General features: G+C 40.3%; 2 protein-coding genes across 2 annotated transcripts in view; one reads left to right on the top strand and one right to left on the bottom strand.

The window, feature by feature from the left end:
- Positions 1-8225, bottom strand: part of ndufs1 (NADH:ubiquinone oxidoreductase core subunit S1) — a 51268-nt gene extending 43043 nt beyond the window's left edge. Inside the window, exons 1-2 of the mRNA XM_072261290.1 lie at positions 8118-8225; positions 4491-4581 (exon numbers count right to left, since the gene is read on the bottom strand). Coding sequence (XP_072117391.1) covers positions 4491-4581; positions 8118-8120 — 94 coding nt within the window. The 5' untranslated portion in view covers positions 8121-8225. The remainder of the gene's footprint in view (positions 1-4490; positions 4582-8117) is intronic.
- Positions 8226-8874: 649 nt separating this feature from the next.
- On the top strand, positions 8875-15949 carry eef1b2 (eukaryotic translation elongation factor 1 beta 2). Its single transcript, XM_072261283.1, has 7 exons — positions 8875-9028; positions 9384-9506; positions 11229-11352; positions 11957-12023; positions 12725-12850; positions 14414-14481; positions 15816-15949. Exons 1-7 carry the CDS (start codon positions 8949-8951, stop codon positions 15900-15902), a joined length of 675 nt encoding a protein of 224 aa, XP_072117384.1. The 5' UTR covers positions 8875-8948; the 3' UTR covers positions 15903-15949.
- The last annotated feature ends 2476 nt before the right edge of the window (positions 15950-18425 follow it).

The following is an 18425-nucleotide window of genomic DNA, read 5'->3' as shown; positions in this document are numbered from 1 at the left end:
AATGCTACGATACCTCCTGCCTGATGGTGGGGACCAAAGAGAAAGAAGACATGGGCAGTAACACTGGGGAAGGGAGAGAAACTGTGTGAAAGACTGGCACATTTACATGTCTGGAATTGGTTCTAATTCCACCTGGGGTATTACATGACTTATTTTAACCTACCAAAGTCCACATCACTACCCTGTACCGTAACATGAACTGTGTTGCACAATTTTTGTCAGAGGAGCTTGAATAGCTGGAAACTACCTTTACTTGGGACAGGTCTTCACTTAAGCTATAAAGCTTTGCTCAAAAACTACAGCTCCTAGAAGCAGAGGATAGGTAGAGTCAACAGAACAAAATTGGTGAAAAGGCATTTTTAATTTGTCTTTCTGAACCTTATCAGCAATCCTAAAATTAAACAATTAAATGGAGTTTGCTTTTATTCATTCAAGGGACGTGGGGTGCCACAATGGCACAGCGGTTAGTGCGACACTATTACTGCTCGGAGCGTTGGAGTTCAAAGTTCAATTCCAATGCCGTCTGTAAGAAGTTTGTATGTTCTTCCCGTGAGCACCTGGGTTTCCTACAGGTTCTCCAGTTTCCTCCCACATTCCTAATTGGAAATTGTCCTGCGATTAGGCTAAGGTTAGATAAGTGGGTTGCTGGGCAGTGCAGCTCGTTGGGACAGGAGGGTCTGCTCTGTGCAAAATCTCTAAATAATAAATAAATCTGCCCTTCCGGTGGTAATGGTAAGCCACTGCAGTCATTGAAATGTGGGTTTACACACAATTTTGTAAGAAAGTTCCAGCATTGTGACCCAGCAATGGTGAAGAACTAGTGATATATTCATGTCAGGATGGTGCATGGCTTGGAGGGCAATTTCCAGCTGCTGGAATTACTGCACTTTTGTTGCTCTCGTCTTTCCAGTTAGTGGCCTGGAAGGCACTGTCTAAGGAGAATTAGTAAGGGGCTGCAGTGCATCTTGTAGATGGTACAAATTGTGTGTCAGTCATGAAGTGTGACTGGGGAGCCAATCAAGTGGAGAGTTATATCCTGTGTAGAGTCGAGCTTCTTGAATGCTATTAAAGCTACGCTCACCTGGGCAAGTGGAAGATCATTCTACCAAACTCCTGACTTGGGCCTTTTAGATATAGACAGGCTTTGAGGAATTAGGAGATGAGTTATTCCCGAGAGGAGTCCTAGCCTCTGACCTGTTTTTGCAGCCACATTGTGTATATGGCCACTCCTGGTAGGTTTCTAGTCAATGATAGTCCCCAGTTATTGATAGTGGGAGATTTAGTGAAGGTAATGCCATTCAGTGTCAGGGAGTAATAACTGGAGAGGCTATATTTCATTAGAAGTTAGAGGAGATTTGATTTGTCACCCAAAACCCTCAAAAACTTCTACACATATACCATGGAGAGCATTCTGACAGGCTGCATCACTACCTGGTATGGGGGTGGGGGCTACTGCCCAGGATTGAAAAAAGCTGCAGAAAGTTGTAAAATCAATCAGCTCCATCATGGACTAGTCTCCGTAGTATCAAAAACATCTTCAAGGAGCGGTGCCTCAGAAAGACGTCATCCACTATTAAGGACCCTCATCACCCAGGACATGCCCTCTTCTCATTGTTACCTTCAGGAAGGAGGTACAGAAGCCTGAAGGCACACACTCAGCGATTCAGAAACAGATTCTTCCCGTCTGCCATCTGATTTCTAAATGGACATTTAACCCATGAACCCTACTTCACTTTTCTTTATATGCACCATTTTTAATTTAATTTTTTAATATACAAAGATGTACTTATTATAATTGACTTCTTTCTATATTCGTCATGTATTGCATTGTACAGCTGCTGCTGCTAAGTTAACAAATTTCATAACATATGCCAGTGATATCAAACCTGACTCTGATTCTGATTTTGGGTTTTCCCTCGTCAGATCTCACCATTGCCTGGCATTCACAAACTGGCTGTTGAACAAACTTCCGAGCACTAAAACTATCCTGGGTGTAAGCCACGATCTTCAAATACAACACGAACGTTTCTCACATTGGAGCAAAAACCAGCCTAAAAACAAGTACTCAAGATGTTACGTTGAGATGGCAGTTTCTATGCCAGCAATGAGTTCCATTTTCAAACTTGCCTTCCTTCTGGCTGTTGCTGATACCAGTTTGCATTACATTAAAGCCATATACACACTGAAATAATGCAAAACTAATACAGACTCCTCAATGCAATAAGCCTCAAACCAAAATCCAACAATGGCAGCCACAACAAGCAGGTCTCTGGCTCCGTGGCTCAGAAGGGAAGGCGGGAGAGGAGAAGTGCAGTAGTGATAGGGATTCCATAGTTGAGGAGCAGACAGGTTCTCCGGATGTGAAAAAGAAATGCAGGTGGCATTTTGCCACCCAGCAGCAAGGGTCAGAGGTGTCTGGGATCGGGTCCAGAGCATTCTAAAGGGGGAGGGGGAGCAGTAAGAAGTCATGGGACATATCGGTAGCAAAAAGGAGGTCCTGGATAGAAAGTATAAGGAGTTAGGTAGAAAGCTGAGCAGGACCACCAGTAATCTCTAGATCGCTACCTGTGCCACAAGCCAGTGAGGGTGAGAATAGGTTGATCTGGCAGATGAATGTGGGGCAGAGAAATTGGTGCATGGGGCAGGGTTTCAGATTTCTGGATCATTGGGTCTCTTCTGGGGAAGGTGATGGCCTGTAGGAAAGAACGGGTTACACCTGAACCCGAGGGAGACCAATATCCTTGCAGGCAGGTTTGCTAGAGCGATTGGTGAGGATTTAAACTAATTTGGCAGGGGAATGGGAACCAGAATGATAGGACTGAAGGTGCAGGCAGTGTGTAGTGAGACTGTGAGGAAGGACAGGCAGATGTTAGGGCAAAATTGCAGTTAGTGGGATGAGTTGAAGTGTAACATGGGGGAAAATCAAAAAGGGTGATAAATACAGGGCTGAACATGTTATATTTGAATCCACACAGTATACAGAATAAGGTAGACGATCTTGTAGCGCAATTAAGAGATTGGCAGATACGACACTTGTGGGCATCATTGTGTCATGGCTGAAAGATCATGGAGCTTAATATCCAAGGATACACCTTGCATCAAAAGAACAGGCAGGTGGGCAGAGGGAGGGGTATGGCTCTGCTGGCAAAAAGTAAAGTCAAACACTTAGGAAGAAGTGACATAGAATCTGAAATGTACAATCATTAAAGGGAGAGTTAAGAAACTGCAAGGGTAAAAAGACCCGGATGGGAGTAATATACAGGCCTCCAAATAGTAGCCAGGATGTGGGTTACAAATTACAACAGTGGATAAAAAAGCATGTAATAAGGACAATACTATGACAGGGATGGAGGATTTAAAATGCAGGTAGATTGGGAAAATCAGGTTGATGCTGGATCCGAAGAGAGGGAATTTGTAGGATGCCTACAAGATGGCTTTAAGAGTAGCTTGTCTTTGAGCTCACTAGAGGAAAGGCAATTCTGGATTGGGTATTCTGAAGAGAAGATGGAGCAACTGTGGCTGACAAGGGAAGTCAACAAAAGGCAACTAAAAAAGCCACAAGGAAAGAAAAGATGAAATACAAAGGTAAGCTAGCCAATAATATAAAAGAGGATACCAAAAGTTTTTTCAGATATAAAGTGAGTATAGTTGCTATTACTAAACAGAAGATGCTTGGGAAACTAAAAGGTCTGAAGATAGGTAAGTCACCTAGAACCCAGGGTTCTGAAAGTGGTAGCTGAAGAGATTATGGAGGCATTAGTAATGATCTTTCAAGAATCACTAGATTCTGGAACAGTTTTGGAGGATTGGAAAATTGCAAATGTCACTCCACTCTTTAAGAAGGGAAGGAGGCAAAAGAAAGGAAATCATAATAGGCCAGTTAGCCTGACTTCTACAGTTGGGAAAATGTTGGAGTCCATTATTAAGGATGAGGTTTTGGTATACTTGGAGGAATTAATAAAGTAGGTCAAAGTCAACATGGTTTCCTTAAGAGGAGGTCTTACCTGACAAATCCATTTAGCATCTGACAAATCTTTTTAGCATTCTTTACACAGTTAAGCATTTGGAAAGAGTGTCACTGGAATGTACTTAGACACAGGTTTGCACACAGCTAGTTGAACAAACATTAGACCAGAGATATAAGTTTGGTCAGAGATACGTTTCAAAAGTATTAAGACAAAATAGATGGTGTTGTTTTAGGGATTGGAGTGGACATCATCATTGGATTTTGATGGACAACCGAAGAAAGAGAAGAAAGAGCTTGGGATTAGTAAAGTCAAGACAGAACCATAATGATCTCAATTATACTCAATATTCCCTTATCCTGAGGCGCACAAACTCCTACAGAAGATTGAAATATTAAAAATATCTTTGCTAGAGATTATAATGTGCCTTACATAAAACATCAGTAACCACATGCATACACACACATAACAGGGGACTAAAGTGGTTAAACGAGCAATAACTATTTGTCACAACTACTTATTTACCAATACTCTTTGTTCTGAGGCATTCTTTAGTCGAGTGTGCAGCACTTGTTAACGTCTTACGGATCACAGGTAATCGCAGCATGATGGCGAACTGCAACAATAAAAGAGTCCATTAGCAGCAGCTTACATAAACTTGAAAAGTGTATCAGAAGCTCTAGAACAGGATATAAGAGAGTCATGAAAGGTAATCATTTATTCCAACAAAGAACAAATTCACCATTTCCAAAGTATTATCTTTCTTCATTCTGTGAGCACAGACCTCATTCTGAGTCACAGAAAATAGATTGACCCACTGACTCCTCGCTACTCAATTCAAGGGCAACAAAGCTGACCCCACTCCTCCCTCCTTCCCTCCCTTTCTTTTCTTTTTCTCTCCTTTTCATAAAAATAGATGCAGCAGAAGACAAACAAAATTAGCCTGGCTATGTTTCTGATTACCACTCACTATGTTGTACTGGTCACTTTTGATACTTTTATCAGTCAACTAATTTCATGACTCCTAAGCCCTCGACCCCTTTGCCAAGAACAAAAGTCTGTCAAGATTCTTCACTATTTCAAATACCTCTATCGGATCCCCCTCAAGTATCTATGTTCCCTGAAAACAGCTCTTCCAATCCATTCATGTAACTTATTACTGGAATCATTAAGTATATCTCCTCTTAAGGCCTTCACGTCTTTCCTAAAATGTAGCACCCAAAATGGGACAAAATACTCCAGTTATGACCAGACCAGTGATTTACAAAAATACTCCACTTGTGACCAGAGTGGTGATTTACAAAAGGTTCACCATGACCTTCCTTATATAATACATGCTTCTACTTATGAAGCCAGAAAAATTCTCAACCTGCACTGACATTTTAAAAAATTTATATCTACAACCCCCAAAAACTTTCCGTTACTGTAGAATAGTGTCCTGTCATTCATACTGCTTTCCTCATTCTTCCCACCAAAATGTAACACAATACCAGACATCCCACCTCTCCCGGGAGTTCCCTGATGCCCGCAATTTATATACAATATCACGGAAATCAATTTTTTTGAGAGCGAGCAAGAGAGCGCGAGCACGACCACGACAGAGAGCAAGAGTGAGTGAGAGAGAAAGCGAGAGTGAAAGCAAGAGCACTTGAGAGCACGCGAGCGACCACGAAAAAGAGAGCGAGCGCGAGCGAGAGCGCGCCATGGCAGAGTGTTCCAAAAAAAAATATAAAACGTACATCAGCCCAGACTACACTAAAGTGTACCCCTGCCTAATAGGGGTCAAAAATAATGACAGTGTTGCTCGCTGCTGTGGGTTAAGACTGTAAGAGACATGTTGAGGTGAGTTTAACAGGTGTCATTTGTTCATTAGCATAGCTAACGTTATTTAAACTAGCTGGCTAGCTGCTAAGGAGCTACTCTATTGCAGACATCCCACCTCTCCCGGAAGTCTCCCGCAAATTGATGGTGCTGCCTCCCTGAAATGTGTTTTTGCAGGGTGGGATGTCTGCAATACACTAGCAAAAAGGTCACCATTGACATGATTGGACAAAGGGCCTGCTTCTGTTACAGCATTTCTGTAGGAACTTATCATCTATGTGTCCACTAATTCCATTAGCCCAACTACAGCTTCCAATAAAGAAACACAATGGTCCTAGTGCTGACCTCTAGGGAATTTCACACCACACTTCCCTCCAGTCTGCAAAACAACTGTTCACCAATGCTCTGCCTCCTGCCACTTTCATTTTTGTTTTTTTTTAACCTTTTCCTTTTTTTTAATATATGTATAAAACTATAATTATTTATACATTCCTAAGTACACATTAAGATGATATAAAAAGAAATTAGACACTTAAATAGATAATTATGTGCAGTTGAAATTCTACTCTATTAGGCTGTAATGATATTAGTTGTTAAGAAAAATAGTAATAATAGTGGATTAATAATAATTTCTTATATCTCTTCTGGACCATTTCTTTCTGGTCCAAAATGTTGTATGTAAGCCTATGTAACTACCATTGTAGGTGTTTATATCCTAACTTGTTCATGTTTGCTCCTACCCCCAAACATAATTATCCAATCCCTATGTACTTATTTACTTAATTTTATCATTTTTTATTCCTTTCCCAAATCTTTTCCTTTACTTGTGTTAATTCTCCATTTTCCAAGAAAAGAAAAAAAAACAAAAACAGTAAACATTTAGACCAGGGGTGCTTAACGTTAGCAATATTACTGTGTTGCTGCCGCTTTCATTTTCATTGTAATCCAGCACTGCTACTCTCCCTTTCATGACACAGATTTCAACCTTGAGGAGCAGCCTATTATGTGGCTCCTTCAACAAATGCCCTTTGAAAGTCTATATCCACCTCATCAACTCGTTCTATAATCTCATCAGAAAACCCTATCAAGGTAAGCACTATTTATCTTTAATAAATTCTTGCTGGTTTTCCCCAAATCAATCCATACTTGTTCAGGTGACTTCTAATTCTGTTTACTACAGGGAAAGAAAGACAAATATGTGCCATTCTACACGGGGAGTGGGCACAGGGGGACGGGGACGGGGTGGGGGAAGAAGGCATCAACAGTGGAAAGACTTTAACATATTATGACATTAACTTATCAAATGACCTACCCAGGGCCCAGCACGTGACGCAATCTGAAGAAAAACACACCAGCATTTTTACTTTCTTAGAAGATTAAGTTTGTCACTGAACATTAACAACTTGTACAGAAGTACTGTTGAAAATATCTTGATTGGTTGTATAATGATCTGGTACGGCAATCTGAATGCACGGGAACACAAGAAGCTGCAGAGAATCATGGACTCTGCCCGACACAACATGGGCACCTCCCTCACCACCATCAGTACTAACTACAGGAGGTGCTCCCCCCAGGAAGGACACATCTGTCAAAGATCCCCACCATTCTGGCTATGCTGTCAGAAGGCCAAAGTCCTGCACTATTAGGTTCAAGAATAGCTACCTCTCTTCAATTGTGTAGTACTTCAACCAACCAGACATCCCTAATCATTAGAGTTAAACAACACTATAGTCACTTTCCAGTAAAACGGTTCAAAAGAACAGCAGTTATTATTAAAGACCCCGATTCTTCCCCGCCATAGCTTCGGGGAATCTTTTAAAAGATGTTGTGGTTTAAGAATGTATCTTCACCATTATACTACCAACAATACGGGTGCTTCAGTGTAGCATTGATATTCAATGGAGATTTCTTGCTCACAGCAAACCCAGACACGCAAACCCACAGCCCATTCACTCACAGATAAGGTGCTTTAGAATCTGAAATGCCACTCACTGAAAACCTAAAAATAAAGGCTGAAATGCTGGAAATAAACTGGTCTTCAACCTGAAATATTGTCGCTTCTCTTTCTACAGATACTCGCTATGTTTCCTTTTAGTAAACTGTCTTTGCAGCCTTCAGTACATGTACATTTATTTACATGGTTAAGCGCAATGCAAGACAAACATAAACACCGAGCGGAGACACACAATTCCAGAGGCTAAAATCTGAAGCAAGAAAACAGATTGCTGGAGGGATTCAACGAGTCAAGCAGCATCTGTGGAGGCAACAGAATGGTCTCGGAAACCTGCATCAACAAGGAAAGAGAGTCCATTTAAAGACAGAAGCGATTACCATGAGGAATCCAGGGCACAAGATTTTGCAGGTACACCTTTACAAAAGCCTAGACGCTGATGATAAAGAGAGAGCGCCTGCAGGGTGAGAAAGACGGAGGAAGAGCGAGTCCTGCACCATCTGCCAAGTCACCCAGAGAGCAGTCAAGGGCAAAGCGGCGCAACCCAAACATTGGCCGCACACCAGCCAACTCTTCGCCGCATGCAGCCCAAGGCACGAAACTTCGCCCTGCTGCAAGCACCAGTAGCCGAACCGATCTCGGATAATCCCCACCATCATGCTCCCCATCAATACCTGCTCGCTATTTGGCTTTCTCAACCAGAACAGCGGCGACAATGGCGGCTCGGCTCTTTCCGAGAACGGATCGGCAATTCCCGGCTCTTTCCGGAACGGCGCTCCTCAGCATCACCGGCCGGAGTCGCGAACTCGGAAGATTGCGATGTTACTTCTTCATCTTTGGTCATCAATATTAGTAATTTTAATTTGAGTTATGAAGTATGAAACAAATTAATCTTTGTTAAAATAAAATCGTTAGGTAAGAAATTGCAAAAGGCTTCGGCAATTTCCATGAAACGTAGTCGATCGATTAAAATGATTTAATTTTAATTTAATGAATCGAATAGTTTAGACAAATAACCTAGTAAAAAAATCAAACATTCTAATTATTTTTAATCTATTTTATTCTCCAAAATTGCGATGCCCTCGGCTGATTCCGTATTCACTCGGCTGTTTCCGGCGCTGGTTATAAAGAGGCAGCGCGGCGGCCGCGGCCTCTTGCAGTTGCCGCTGCGCTGTGGGTCGTGTTGGTGTGGACGGGGCCTAGTGTCAGCCATGGGGTTTGGTGACCTGAAGGCCGCATCCGGCCTGCAGATGCTTAACGATTACTTGGCGGATCGCAGCTACATCGAGGGGTGGGTGAGAGACTGAGGCAAGGGCGCAGGGAGACTGGGAAATGGGCCTAAACGTGAATGGGAAATAGGGGACTTTGGAGAGAGAAAAGGGGACAGCAGGGATGGTGGTGTTGCGTGAAGAAAGTTCGGGAATAAGGACACGCCGGAAAGGGGTGAGTAGGAGTTGGGGAGAGAGAGAGAGGTGGGAGTAAAATGCACAGGCACCTCTTGGAGAGGCACAAGAAATAGAGAGTTCTTAATCTACCATTCTCCACTTCCACGTCCCTTTTTGTGTCCCTAACTTCTTCCATGTTCTGTTGACTGGGGCTGCGATCAGAGTGGTGTTCTTGAGCACGTTTTGTTTTGTGTTTAAAAGGTATGTTCCGTCACAAGCAGACATCGCTGTGTATGAAGCTCTTGGTGGGCCACCTGCGCCTTCATTCTGTCATGCACATCGGTGGTACAATCACATTCGGTCCTATGAAAGCACAAAGTCCAGGTATGTAGTCTGCTGGAAATAGAAGGGTACGGGCTCCTCATTCCTGGTCTGCCATGTAGTTTTTGTATCTCATTGACATTGAACTGTTCTAATCACATTTCCTTTGATTCCTTTAATATCCAGGCTATCTATTGATTTCTATCTTGAATATAATTACTTCCTCTGCCCACGTGAGTAGAGCCCAAAAGATTCGCCACCTTCTGGGTGAAGAGATATCTTCATGCAAGTCCTGAATGGTTAGCCCTTTATGTTGAGATTGTAGACCCCTAGTTCTGGATACTTCAGTGAAGGAAACCACGATCCCTGCATCCATCATGGCCAACTCGGTAAATTTTGAATCGCTTAGATTATCATTCTCCTTTAGACTCTTGTCTACCTACTTGGACACCACCACCGCCCCCCAAATTCCATTCCATCCCATCCCAGGAATTGGTCTGTGTGAAATCTCTTGAACTCCCTCTATTGCAGATACTGGGGATTCTGGTTAATTGGAACCCATCTGGAACAGCTTAATTTTGGGCCCAATTACGCTGCTTCCCCGATTAGCTGAAGGTTCATGGAAATTTAAAAAGTATTACAAAACACAAACTAACATTTAACTTGGTATCAAATTATGAATTCAAATGAAATGGAGAACAAATTGAAACACTACCAATATTACTACCATACTATAAAACTATGTAAGGTTGCTAATAGGTATCTATGGAGGAATTCATCCAATGTATGCTGCTGTGTCCTTTTGATTGACTGTAAATGAACAAAATCAGCACAGGTGCCTGGTACAGATAATGGACTCCTTCATATGATGTTTGCGTCCTCCAAATCTTCGTTTTCATTGTTGCGTTCAAGATGAACACTGATACCTTCAAATTCTTAGATTCCAAACTTCCTGAAGTGAAATACATTTTCGTTCCTGGCATCTCCCAAGCGTGAAAGCAGTTCTGAATTGCCTTGCTGCTTATTTCTCACTAGCTGTCAGTGGCAAAAATCACTGCTATTTGAACACAAACACGTGCAACTGGCGCTATCTTCCAGAATATAACAGCATGTTTTTGCAGTATGCAATTAGAAGATCTTGCTGAAATTGTTCAGATCTTCTAAATGTTTAAATTAACATGTAGTTTTGATTTCTGCATCTAAGCGGGTTTGTACTTAACCTGGAATCAATGCAGTTTGGATTCTGTAGATTATTTCTGGGCTGAGGGGGAGACTTGACCTAAAATCCCAGCGTAAGATTTGATTATATCAAAATGTATATGATTCTGTGGGGGATTGGGATAACTGCTGAGGGGTCTTGCACAATGAGTATATTCTAACAAGGTGGCCATTGAGGACTGACATGAATTACAGTGGCTATGTAAAGAGTGCTGTAAATGTTGGGAATTCTCTAAAGAGCAATGGCTGAGCTATCAATGAAACCTGATCAAGATCAATGGATCTGGGAAATGGACACATTGGTATAACAGATTGTCTTGTCCATACAGTATCAGCTGCTGCTGCTAGACTATAAACGTGCAGGAGCAATGTGTGGTTAAGTGCCTTGCTCAAGGACACAATACGCTGTCTCAGCTGAGGCTCGAACTCGCGACCTTAAGATCACTAGTCCAACGCCTTAACCACTTGGCCATGTGCTCAGTGGTGACTGTGGTGTAACCCTAAGCAGTATGCATTAATTTATGTTGTAGCATATTTAATACATTTCTGGTCTTTAACCCCTAACAGCCTTCCAGGTGTTAAGCAACCAATTAGCAAATATGGTCCACAAAATGTAGCAGACACAACCTCAACAAAAGCAGAGGCAGACGATGATGATGATATTGATCTCTTTGGGTCTGATGATGAAGAGGTGAGTTCTTTGTAGTTTTAATGTGGCTGACAGCATACTCGCCAATTGCCCGTGGTCATAGCTTGAAAATGGACCAATGTTGTACATTTATGCATAATCTAAGCAGCAAACTTTGAATGTTTTAATCTCACTTGCTAAACATTAACTGTCAAACTACTGAATTTCATACATGCACATTTTTAGAAAAACATTTGTTCAGATATAGACTATTAGGCTTGTCAGTGATCTATTAAGTATGATGGAAGCTGATTGATCGTGCTAAGGTGAAAACTACTTGTTCAAGCTATAAACTGGTATTTTCATTGGCTTCAGTGTGCATATTCCCTTTCATAATTTTGTATATTCTGCCAATTTTGTTATTGCTTTAAATTTTAATTATAATTTCCCTATGAATATGACTGGTTTTCATGATGATTTCAATTCACCATCTTTCGGCTGAATATATGATTATGCCATCTATAATCTGATGAAACCGGTCTAGTATTGATATAACAAACAGATGCCGGAAATCCAAAGCAACCATATGCATTCCTCCAGTTTTTGTGTGTGTTGCTCAGTGTTTGTATATTAAAGTTTGTCATAATTGACTTCATGTCTCTTACAGGAAGGTGCAGAAGCTCAGAGGATCAGGGAAGAACGTCTAGCTCAATATGAAGCTAAAAAGTCCAAGAGTACGTATTGTCAATTAGCTATGTGATCGAATGTCAGCACTTCAGGATTGTTTGTTAAAAGATAACTAATTTGTTAAAAACTTCAAATAATTGTCACAGCCTGTGTGAAAATACTGTTTCAGACCATATTTCTCTTGCTCAGTAACCAGGTGTCACAGCAGAGTTGTTTAAACAATTAACATGGTGCATGTTAGAACGTTTTAGTTCCTTTGTCTCAATAGAAAGAATCCTAGATCCTTGTAGTGGTCTGCCACTACAGGGATGTGTTATACTGAAAATGACCAACAACTCCGTGTTACATAGATTAGTACTGTTAGTGATATTATTGAAAAGCTCAGTGTCTGGGTTCAATGATGATTTAAATTTACCATCTTTCGCCTGAATTGATGATGTCAATTTAATCTGATGAATCCAATTTCTCATTTGTTTTAAGTATTGTAACCATTTATCGATATTAGTAGTACAACTTAATGCGCTCTTAGCAATATAGGGCTTTTTGAAGTTAGTTTAGATTCTGAAATGTGAAAAGGTGACTTGGATTTTTTTATGGTGGGAGACTGCATGGTTTGCAGATGGGTGGTACAAGACTGTGGAGAGCAATCATTGTTATGAACCAGTCAGGCCAATGACCTGTACTATTGTGGATGCAATTGAAAGAGTCTTACAGTAAACTGCTGCATTGAATTTTTAATTACCTTTAGAGCCGACACTCATTGCCAAATCATCTATTTTACTGGATGTAAAACCATGGGATGATGAAACTGATATGAAAAAAATGGAAGAATGTGTGCGTTCTATCACATTGGATGGCTTAGTTTGGGGTTCTTGTGAGTATAATCTAAGTTTGAAACAATCATTGGATTACTTTTGTTTTGAATGAGAACTGCATTAGTATTGGTAGATTTGATAAGCTTAAGTTTCTGAAAGATATATTGACTGTAGATCCCTCGGGCTGCTATTGTTGGGAAGTCAAGCATTTTTATTTTTGTCTTTTATCGGCTGCTTGATTCACATTATGGATAGCACCAGTCTGAATGAAGGTTGCAGCCAACTGCCTAGGAAATTGGAGTTGAGTACTGCACAGAAATAAGCCCTTCAGGCCTCTCCAATCCACGTAGCTATCCAAAATTTCCGGATGAAACTGCATCGACCAGATACACTGGCAGTCTATCCCATGCTCACACCATCTTCTGAGTCAAGGAAGTTTCCCGAGAGTCTCCCAAATTAATTCATCTTTCACCATAAATCTATGACCTGGAGTTCTAGTTTCACCCGAGTGAAAGGGGAAAAGCCTGCATGCATTTGCTTTTTTCATCTCCCCATAATTTTATATACCTCTAAAGATTTTCCCACATTCTCTTGTGCTACAGGAAATAAATCCTAACCTATTTGAAATCTATTAATGCCATGTCTCCTTGATTATGATATGGTTCATTGAATATGTTTGGATGATATGTAATTAATTGCACTGTCACAATATTAATATATGTAATATGGTAATGGGTTTTACTGAACACAGTTCTAAACTCAAACTAAGACTTTAAACCCTTTTCGATGTAAATAGCCAGGAGTACTGTTACTAAAGGTAGATTATACTGTAACTACCCAATCTTTAAAGACTAGTTTACTTCCCTGTTTATTCTGTAAAGCAAAGCAAAGATGCTTTCAAAAATAACAATGAAAATGTTTTTGAAATACCAAAAAAAACTATAAAGGACTGTTAACAGTAAAAAAAAATAAATCAAATTAATATTTGATGTGAGCACCCTTTGATCTTAAAACTGCATCAATTCTCTTAAGCAGTTTTATAAGAAAATCAACGGTAGTTCTGTAGACTGGTTGTTTTGCTTCTGTCTCTCCAGGTAATCCCAGGTGGCCTCTGATCAGGGTTCTGTGGAGACCATACCTTCTGAAGTTATATAAAAACATCTAGGGTGTCTTAAGACTTTTGTGCAGTATTGTACAAAGGATGAAACTCCGTGAAATTGTGATCCTGAAAGGTTGCTGGATGACAGCATGACATCAATATTCCAGCTTGTATAGGTCCCTGATGTTGGAATTGTAGCTTTGTGTTTCTTCTCAGTGCTGTCGGGTTTAAATTTCTTAATGTTTTTGAATGGAAATATCTGCATGTGAGAATTCATTTGAGAAGACAGTCATTGAGAGGGTGGAGTTTGGTGGCAGATAAGCTTTTCTCAGTGCTTCTATTGATTTTCATTGTTTTGCATTGCTACCTTTGAGTTCATTGCTATGTATATTTCCAGATTACAGGGAAAGTTATAGAAAAACAGCTAAATCCATATACATCATCTTTGGCTACTGTGTAGTTGTCTGAGATAATAGATGTGAATATTAGGTTTTTAATGTTGCTTAATTTTATTTCATTACAGCTAAACTGGTTCCAGTGGGTTATGGCATCAAAAAATTACAGATTCAATGTGTGGTGGAAGATGATAAGGTAAGGATGTGGTCGTGTACAGATTTTAGCTGGACTTTGTCTTGTAAATGAAAGTAATAAGCTCAAAGTTTGCACAGTGTGTTTGTATGTCATTCTTTTAAATACTAATATTTTAATTGTTACAAATGAGCAAACACTTGCTAAACTAATCTTGCTGGAAACTTCAGTCAGTTGGGCAATTGATAGATTTTTAGCTATTTAGCATAGAGACTGCTAATTTCTTTGATCAGTCCTCACAGAGATCTTGGTCAGTGTTCTTCAAATTTTATTTTCTCACTCTTTGGTTACAAGTTGTTCAGGTAATGTCTGTATCATACATTTCTGTCTTGTAGCTATTAGCAACTGAGTAGCTGGTCTGTGGCTTTAGTGATCAAAACAGTAAAAAAGGAAGCAAACACGAGGAATTCTGCAGATGCTGGAAATTCAAGCAACACACATCAAAGTTGCTGGTGAACGCAGCAGGCCAGGCAGCATCTCTAGGAAGCGGTATGTTGACTGTACCTCCTCCTAGAGATGCTGCCTGGCCTGCTGCATTCACCAGCAACTTTGATGTGTGTGGCTTAAAAAAGGAAGCTCTATTTACTGGCTGTTTACTCCATTATACAGTTGTTCACTGTACTGAAAACAAGATTCAAGCATTTATTTTGCAGGAAACAGTGGTTTGAGTTCATTTAAGTATTGATCTCAAGGATATTTCAATTCCATTACCTGACATGTTGTACTCCAGTACTGCCTGTAGAATGTATTTTTCATTTTGAAGTCTCTACTTTTCCTTTTGTTTTAGTTTAGTAATGTCGATTGGCTTGAATTAGGTTGATAACTGGGATCAAATTATTGTGCATTTTTCCAGTGACTGGAATAACTCAGGAACTTGCTTTTGTTGCACATGGGGGCAATAAAACAGTCAAAGTGAAAGCACTTATTTTAGTTCTGCTGTATACACTTACTCAAAGAATGAACATGGCAACATGGTAGAAAGAAACTGAATCTGGTGGTTATAGCGTTTTCATGTCAATGTTTCATTTCTGGCAATCATACAGAAATGTGAGTAGACTTGTTTTAAAAAGTGGAAAATGATTCTCCTTGTCAAGTGGGGTTGGAGAAGAGAGTAGCCATCAACAAATTTGTTAATTGGGTTAAATGGTTAATTGAACTGATTGAGTTCAATGTAAATGACTGATTACTACTATCTCATCACTTTTTCACTTGTGTTCTGAACTCCAAAGATTATTTTATAAAATATACTTACAAGCATATTAATATGATTAAATATTTAGATATACTTATTTGCAGCTTCCATTTTTGGAATATTCTAACTGAATATTTCTTTTCAGGTGGGAACAGATATGCTGGAAGAAGCTATCACAGCATTTGAAGATTATGTTCAATCTGTTGATGTTGCAGCCTTCAACAAAGTCTAAAGCACCAACTATTGAACACAATAAAAGTTAGCATCTGCAGAACTTCATATCAGGTCCTTTGTTTTATTTATGTTGGCTTGGGGCTGCTGCTCACTTAGTATGGGAGGTCAAGTTTGTTCAACCTGCACATGTTCTCTAATCCAGGCAGCATCCTGGTAAACCTCTTCCATATCCTCTCCAAAGCCTCAACATTCTTCCTATAAAAAGGGTGACCAGAACTATATGCCAAAATAGTTTACAAAGCTGTGACATAACTTCTTGACTTGAATTAATTGCCTCAAATAATAATATTCCATATGCTGCCTTAACCACCCTTTCAACCTGTATAGCCCACTTTCAGAGGGCTAAGAACTTCGACCCCAAGATCCCACTGCTCATCAACACTGTTGTCAGAGTCTTTCTTTTAACAGTGTACAGTCTCTTTGCATTTGACCTACCAAGGTGCAACATTTGGCCAGGGTAGAATCCATCCTCCATATCTGCAACTGATCTAAATTCCACTGTATTCTTTCCCATTCTTCTACACCACCATCTTTCAATCAGCTGTCAAACATACTAACCCATTCATCTACATTTTCATCCAGACCATGGGCAGGGCCTATAAAAAGTATTCACCCACCCCCTTGGAAATCATCATATTTTACATTGAATCAGAGTGGATTTAAATTGTTTTTTTTTTGACACTGATAAACAGAAGGGACTTGTCAGTGAAAACTAAAACTGCAGAAGCTCTTGTCAGATTGCATGGGGATCATGAGTGAACAGTGTGTTTCCAGCCACAAATTCTCAGTTTGATTGAGGTCTAGACTCTGATTTAGCCACTCCAGGACATTAACTTTGTTATTTTTAAGCTGTTCCTACGTAGCTTTGGCTTTATGCTTGGGGGTCATTGTCTTACTGGAAAACAAATCTCCCAAGTCACAGTTCTCTTACAGACTGCATCAGGTTTTCCTCCAGGGTTTCTCTGTATTTTGCTGCATTCATTTTGCCTTCTACCTTCACAAGCAGTGAAGCATCCCCATAGCATGAAGCAGCCACCACCATGCTTAACAGTAGAGATGGTGTGTTTTTGATGATGTGTGGTGTCAGGCTTATGCCAAACACCATTTGGTCTGACTGCCAGAAAGCTCTATTCTGGTTTTATCAAACCTTACAACCTTCCTGCTGACTTCAGAATCTCCCACCTGCCTTTGAGCAAACTCTACCAAGACTTCGTGTGAATTTTTTTTAAATAGTGGCTTTCTCTACCACTGTCCCATAAAGCTGCGTCTGGTGAAGCACCCAGGCAACAGTTATATGCACAGTCTCTTCCCATCTCAGCCACAGAACTTCTCCAGAGTTCTCACAGGTCTCTTGATTACCTCCCTCACTCAGTTTTTAAGGATGGCCTGCTCTAGGCAGATTTACACCTGTGCCATATTTCCATTTCTTGATTGTCATAACTGCACTTTCGAGGGATATTCAGTGGCTTGGAAATTTGCTTGTATCCATCACAGCTGTTCACATTTCACTGTCCCAGTTACTAAATTTAAAATATATTGAAGTAGAATTTCATCTTGTGCATCATGTCAATTCAAAACCTGTCAATAACTCACTAAAAATGAAAACCCAAAATTGTAAGGCCGGAAAAAAATATTCATCTTGTAATTAGTGTGCTTACTTTCAAGTGCAATATACATATTACCAACTCACCCAATTTGCTGCTGTAGAAAATTCGAGGATCACCTCTTTTCAATGAATTCATTTGAATAAATACCATCTTTTTCTGTAAGGCTCAACAGTATGGTAGATTATAAACACACCAAACCGAAATGATAATAGAGAAGCACAAATCTGGGAAAAGGTATAAGACAGTCTCAGAGGCACTTTAAATGCCTTGGAGCTCAGTGTAGTCTTTCATGGACAAAGTGGGGGAAAAATAGGAAACCACAGTCACACTGCTTAGGTCAAGCCACCTCTCGGAGAAGAATGGTACTTTTAAGAGAGGCTATCGAGATGCTGGAGTCCATCTTCACAAGGCCTTGCACAAAGAGGGTATTTTTATGGAAGAGTGGCAAGGAAGAAGCCCTGGGTTAAAAAAGCATATCCTTGCCCATAAGGACTTTGCAAAGCATCACTTAGGATACTGTAAAGATGCAGAAGGTCTTGTGATCAGATGAGATTAAAGTGACATCTTTTGGCCTCAACACTAAGGTTACGTCCACACTAGACCAGATAATTTTGAAAATGCTGGTTTCGCATAAAAACGACAGGCATCCACACCAGGCGTTTTTAAAAATACCTCCGTACACATTAAAACGGGTATTTGGGCGAATCTCCTACTGGGCATGCGCAGGACACATCTACAGAAAACAAGCTAAGAGGAAACTGGTGCACATTTGTCCAGTTACAGACTAGAAAAACTTAAAAGGAAATTGCCAAACGACGGACAGCTGTTGGCTCTCGCACCGGAGGACTTAAAACTGAAAAAAAATGTACTGAAGTGTATGGAGGCAACTGACAAGTGTTCACGGACAGTATGAC

The sequence above is a fragment of the Mobula birostris genome, chromosome 6 (assembly GCF_030028105.1).
Source record: "Mobula birostris isolate sMobBir1 chromosome 6, sMobBir1.hap1, whole genome shotgun sequence".
Classification (NCBI taxonomy): Eukaryota; Metazoa; Chordata; class Chondrichthyes; order Myliobatiformes; family Myliobatidae; genus Mobula; species Mobula birostris.
Note: the sequence above shows the minus strand (reverse complement) of the source record. Positions and strands in the feature narration are given on the sequence as shown.

Coding starts and splice junctions, on each gene's coding strand:
- eef1b2 (XM_072261283.1), top strand. CDS start 8,949: ATGGGGTTTGGTGACCTGAAGGCCGCATCCGGCCTGCAGATGCTTAAC. Junction 12,851..14,413: donor TGGCTTAGTTTGGGGTTCTT/GTGAGTATAATC, acceptor ATTTCATTACAG/CTAAACTGGTTCCAGTGGGT. Junction 14,482..15,815: donor GTGTGGTGGAAGATGATAAG/GTAAGGATGTGG, acceptor ATTTCTTTTCAG/GTGGGAACAGATATGCTGGA.